Below are 6,112 nucleotides of genomic sequence, written 5' to 3' on the forward strand. Positions count from 1 at the left end.
GTGGAAATATGAAGCGGTGTGGAGTTGAGCTGTTGGTACCGTCATGGCTGACTTCATCCTCTCTGTGTTTTCAGAAGGCTTTCTCTCCCACAAAGAGAGATTATACCCCCCCCCCCCCCACACACACACACACACACACACACACACACACACACACACACACACACACACACACACACACACACACACACACACACACACACACACACAGGTTTCTGCTGTTGTTTTTCAGTTCACTTCACATGAAATAAATGACCTCACATAGTGGTCAAAAAGATGTTTTAATCCTGTTTCACACAGTATAGTTACACGAGTTAGTACAGTTTAGCAGGAATCAGAAGTAAAGTCAAAAGCAGAACAACTTCCTGTGGATTCAAACTCTCATGATGATCCACTTTGGAAAACCACTTTCACATGAGGCCAAACAGAATCCGTTTACATGGTGAAGACTCTGTTACATGAGCAGCCGTGCTGCAGGCTAAACTAAAGGTTATGTAACATGTACGTATTGTGTTTTTTGTTTAAACGGGAGAGTAAATATTAGTTCAAACTGTTTATGGTTTAGAAATGAAGATGATTAAGTCTATAAATTTTCAAATTCGCAGTCAAAGTCCGTCATTCTGCACAGGATGTACTTCCACTGCCGATCTCTGCAACAAAGCACAAAACAACACGTCAGTCAGTTTGTTCTGGTCCGAAGATCTTTACTCTGGATCCAAACCGCTGCTTCGTGGGATTCAGACATTATTAGGAAATGAACAGATGTTGAGAGATGAACCTTAACACTCCGCTGAAGGTGGTCTGAGCTCCTCGGATGAAGTATCCATAAGAAGGAACCACAAGCTCCGCCTCCTCTCTGAATTGTTCGGGAATGTCGCTCGTCTTCCTGCGGAGGGCAACGACAAGTTCATTATTCAAGCTTTGAAAAGATATTGTATATTTGGGGATATATAGTGGTTAGCTTTCCTGCAGAGATTTAGATGAAAATATATCAAATCTGTAAATCTGTAAATACAGCAGGAGACGGTTCGCTGATCAACATGTTGTATCTTGTTTGTTTAAAATTTCTCTGCAACAGGAAGTGACTTCCTGTTAGCGTGCACGGACGTATGATGACGATCGTATTTGTACAATCATTTTGTCCTCTGTACGATATACAATCAATAATACCAAAAGTGTCGCAATGTACGGTAATATGACTTTAATAAATATAATGATTTAAATAACCAGTTTTAATTCATTTGCAGAGAGCAACATATGTCCGTATTTATGTATCTCATGTGACGTCTCTCCAGCCAATCATACTCAGAGAGATCGCACAAGAGATTCATCCGAGCAGCTGACAGCCGACTTTAAAAAAGTTCTTTAAACATTATCTCATTTTACTTTTACGCCTATTTCTTCTCGTGGTTATGATTCACTCACGTATGATAACTTTTCACAAAATCCGAATCGTTTTAAGCCTCTGAGACGATAAATTCATTTGAGTTTACACTTTATGTACAAACTAAAAGTATATCTCTTTGGTTTCAATCTGTGAGCTGCAGATTTTGATAACTTCCTTACTTCCAGACTATATGCTAAGCTAAGCTAATGCATAGACTGTATATAGGTAGACGTAGTTGTCATGGTTTTGTGGACTGACGTTTTGAAGCTCAGAGTTTGGTGTTTTCACCGTCGCCATCTTGTTTTTATCAACCAGTGAACAGGAAGTGACCATATCTGGACTGAGGAGGAGTGACGTAGAGACGCCGTATACATCTCTGGTAGAGACCTGTCAATCACTGTGTAGCCCCGCCCCTAAAGCATCCCCTGCTTTATGGTCTGTGTGACTCTAAATGGACCATCATTTACTAAATGAACATCATGCTGTATTGAAGAAGACTAGAAACTAGAGATTGAGACCATAAACTCATGTTTACAATGTTTACTGAGGTAATAAATCAAGAGAGAAGTAGAGTCATTTTCTCATAGACTTCTATACAACCAGAGGAGTCGCCCCCTGGTGGACACTAGAGAGAATGCAGCTTTAACACATGAAGCTTTGAAGAACTTTAAAGAACCGGAGGTTGTCTCCTGAGATAACCGTCTCCTGTTTCATATTGAACGACAGATACGAGAGCGGTATCAATCTCCTCATCTAATTCTTAACTTATCTAAGAAGAAAGACGAAAGAACATTTTCTTTCCCAAAATGATGAACTCCTTTAACAAAGCCGTGTGAGGACGTACATGCAGGAGTAGGGGCATCGGCGTTTGTAGTAGCAGCAGTAGAACTGCCATTCCCGGTCCAGGACCGACTCAAAGTACTTGCTTTGGACGCCGGCCACCAGGCCGTTACGAGTGCACGTTGAAGTCCTGCAGAAAGACAAACGAGAGACATTTAAATTCCTGACACAGAAAATAATCTCCACGCTGTCCTGTTACCGGCATTCTTTTCTCTGCTTCTGTTCAGACAGAGAAAGTGCATCTCTTTAGTTTGAGGTAAATGGTGGTTAGTGTGTTTATGGCCCATAGACTTCACTGTCACCACAACAACATGTGAGAATACCAGGCCGAGCAGCCGGAGCTTCACCACGTGGGGACGTTTGTCATGGAAACACCGACTCGGCCGTCAGCCATCCAGCCGGTGGGGGTCGTCTCCCTGCAGGGACGGCGGCCCAACGGGTGTAATTCAAACAGACAGCTCTGATAATGAGAGGCAGGCGTGGTTTGTCTTTGAATCACTGGACTCCAAATCAATCTAAAGAGCACAAATACAAAAACCCTCCAACCAGAACAAGTGAGCTGAAGCAGACTTTGATGTATGATTCAGGCTGTTTACAGCGAGATGCTCGCCTACAGTTCTCCCTACAGGTCTGATCCAGGTCTGATCCAGGTCTGATCCAGGTCTGATCCAGGTCTGATCCAGGTCCTTTAATTAGAGCAAACCTCACGAGTCTGTGCAACATGTTTTATTTGCGCAGTGGATTTTGGTTGAATTGTCTGTTTTGTCTTGTTTCTGTGAATGACGTGATCCAAATAAAACGTCCAGGAAAATGCTGCTGCAAGTGGTTCCAAAAGCCCCACAGAGGGACGTCCTGAAGGGCTGCTGGACGCCGGCCTGCTGGACGGATCTCTGGTGAGATTCACTGGAGGAAGCCGTGTTCCCAGGAACTGTCAGTTTATATCGGAGACGGTGATTCATGAGGACCTGGCTTTGTTCCTCTGAGGGAGAAAACTGAATTCAACGTTTATGAAATGACTAAAAGATCAACATGTGGAAAGTTTTTAGGCATTCTGTTATACGGAACATTTTATGAAACATTAAGGACCACAGATGTCCTCTGGTCTTTAGAGGACCACAGATGTCCTCTGGTCTTTAGAGGACCACAGATGTCTTCTGATCTTTAAAGGACCACAGATGTCCTCTGGTCTTTTAAGGACCACAGATGTCTTCTGGTCTTTAGAGGACCACAGATGTCCTCTGGTCTTTAGAGGACCACAGATGTCCTCAGGTCTTTTAAGGACCACAGATGTCTTCTGGTCTTTAGAGGACCACAGATGTCCTCTGGTCTTTAGAGGACCACAGATGTCTTCTGATCTTTAAAGGACCACAGATGTCCTCTGGTCTTTTAAGGACCACAGATGTCTTCTGGTCTTTAGAGGACCACAGATGTCCTCTGGTCTTTAGAGGACCACAGATGTCCTCAGGTCTTAAAAGGATCCTCTGGTCTTTAGAGGACCACATATGTCCTCTGGTTGCTGTCTCTGTCTTTAAGCTCATCATGAGGTCTTGAGGTCCGGGTGGTTTTGTTCATACAACAGTTCTAGCACCAGAGTCTTGAGGCCTCCTTTGTTGTCTGCTAATAGTGACCTTTAACAACCTGTGTTGTTGGTCAGACGACGTAAAACCACATCCCATAGTGGATCAGGCTCTTTTCAAATCTTTGATCTGTTCTTCCTCCTGCTGAGTGGAGGGACGGATGGAACAAGATGTTCCTATGACGTGGTCTTCACATGGATCCGTCTGTTTAAATGTTTATCTGATGAACAAAGAGCAGCAGCACCACAACACGCAGTGAGATCTGACTCTGATCGGCATTTATGGTCTACATGCACCAAATATCCACTATTATTCTATATAATAATAATATTTGATTGCACGTAAACGTATTTACTGTCGTCATGTATTCACATCACTGAAGGTTCATCTCTGTTGACTGAGACAATAAACAGGAAGGAAATCTGCAGTTCTTTTGTGCCACGAGCTTCACGTCCTCCCAGACTACTGAAAAACAACTTGTTTGGATTCTTGAATAACGAACATAAATTTAAATACACTCTAAATTCTACAAATGCAGACCCACCACTCCAACCCAGCTCGGTTGATGTCGTCCCACCAGCAGTCACTGGGCTCCCCGAGACCCTCCGGGGTGGGCTGGCACTCGAAGGACCACAGGCGGTCTGAGCCGTCCGCCTCGCTGAAGAAGCTCCTGGTGGCCACGAGGACCTCTCCGTGGGGACACTGGAAGTTGAAGCTCTGGCGGTAGCCGTTGACCCAGGACATGTCCTGGTGGTCGTGAGACTGAGCCGCCGCCGTGGCGAGCAAAGACGCCGCCAACGCCAGCAGAGCAGGATTCATGTTGGAAAAGGAGTCGGTCGGTCTGCTGCTCCTCCTCACGGCTGCCTCGCTTTAAGAGCCTCCTCGTCTCTTGTTGTCCAGATGTTTGGAGCCAGGATGTGTCATCTGCTGCTCATGGGTCGAGTCCAAGAGAGGACTCTCCGGGCATTTTAAGGTGGACTCAGAAACCGAGCGTTGGAAAGCTCTCTGTGTACTGAAGGGTTTCCTTAAGACCTTCAGATGAGATGTAATCCTCATATTGTTCACACGTGTTACTGTGATCAGCTGCTTTCATGGCGTTTCACGGCGAGCGGACGGTTTGGAGAATAAAAAGCGTTTCTTTAAAAACATAAAAACATTCTTATGTGACAGTTCTGTTAAAATGGTGAATGACTGAGATGAAGCTGAGTATAATAATGTGGTTATGGTGGAGTATTTGTATATTCAGGAGATAATTACTCACATAAATATGAACAGTCATGAATAATGCAATTTCGTAACCAAGGCAACGGCAAATATTTATGTGTTTTCGGTGAAGCCAGCAGAAAGAAAGAACAGAAGACTTGTTCTTCTGCGTAGCGATGTGATCACTTCCTGACTGGATTGTTTAACTGCGTTCACATTAAGATGTCTGTTCCTGCTTCAGACTGAGTGAAGCTATGCTGAGAGTTTATTTTGAAAAGGTAACAAACTGAACACTTCCTGTGAACGCAGAGTTCAGTCTGAAGACGTACAGCGAGCGGAACTGAGCCGCCATCTGTGACTCTAAAGAGCGTCATCGTCTCAAGCTTTAGGCCGCCGACCAGAATCTGTATAAAAGACATTAATTATAGAATATTACAATAATGAACGCCACATCAATCCATGTGTGATGTCACACATCAGGACTGCATCGACATGTAGGTCACTGAATAAAAGGGTCACAATGTTAATGGGACCGTCCATCGTCCACATGCTGTAAACACAGATACTCTTCACTCAGTGATGAAGTGAAGAGTGACTCGTCTTCATCACTGGATCACAAGATGAGAACCTTTATATTTCCCACAGCTGCTGCTGTGAAGCATCAGAGCTCGCTGACGGCTGGCTGAGCATCACGTTGGTGAACAGTTGGTCACGCTGTGAGAGAAGATGCTGTTTGACCCCCTTATGTTCAGGACTAGACCCCACCAGGGTTCAGTGGACGGTCTGATGAGGGTCCAACAGCCAACACACATCGTTCACTCCTTCTCATGATCGTTTATTTTCTTTTCCTTCTCTTGGAGACACGACCTCCTCTGATTGGCTCGTACTCGTTGGGTTTGGTTGGTTACATTTAGACTCAGGGACTGAGATTTATTACGTTTAGTGTAAGAAATCCTACACACCATCAACGTGGGCTGATTTGCAACATAACTTCTGGACTAAGAAACGAGACTTTCAGAGTTATTTTAAGCCAAACCATCATGTTCTAACCCTAACTCTAGTTGTGTTGCTGTGCAGCAGCTCTGATCCCTCGTGTTGCTCGTCC

At 44.4% G+C, this 6,112-nt stretch overlaps 1 protein-coding gene across 1 annotated transcript; it reads right to left on the reverse strand.

Annotated features, from left to right (window-relative positions):
* Positions 1–262: 262 nt before the first annotated feature.
* On the reverse strand, positions 263–4,714 carry dpt (dermatopontin). The gene is made up of 4 exons (XM_079158544.1): positions 4,349–4,714; positions 2,232–2,357; positions 779–886; positions 263–650 (listed from the first exon to the last, which is right to left on the reverse strand). Exons 1-4 carry the CDS (start codon positions 4,621–4,623, stop codon positions 584–586), a joined length of 576 nt encoding a protein of 191 aa, XP_079014670.1. The 5' UTR covers positions 4,624–4,714; the 3' UTR covers positions 263–583.
* Positions 4,715–6,112: the final 1,398 nt, after the last annotated feature.

Source organism: Pholis gunnellus (genome assembly GCF_910591455.1).
Source record: "Pholis gunnellus genome assembly, chromosome: 4".
In the NCBI taxonomy this organism is placed as follows: domain Eukaryota; kingdom Metazoa; phylum Chordata; class Actinopteri; order Perciformes; family Pholidae; genus Pholis; species Pholis gunnellus.

Coding starts and splice junctions, on each gene's coding strand:
- dpt (XM_079158544.1), bottom strand. CDS start 4,623: ATGAATCCTGCTCTGCTGGCGTTGGCGGCGTCTTTGCTCGCCACGGCG. Junction 2,358..4,348: donor AACCGAGCTGGGTTGGAGTG/GTGGGTCTGCAT, acceptor GTCTTTCTGCAG/GACTTCAACGTGCACTCGTA. Junction 651..778: donor ACCTTCAGCGGAGTGTTAAG/GTTCATCTCTCA, acceptor GCTTTGTTGCAG/AGATCGGCAGTGGAAGTACA.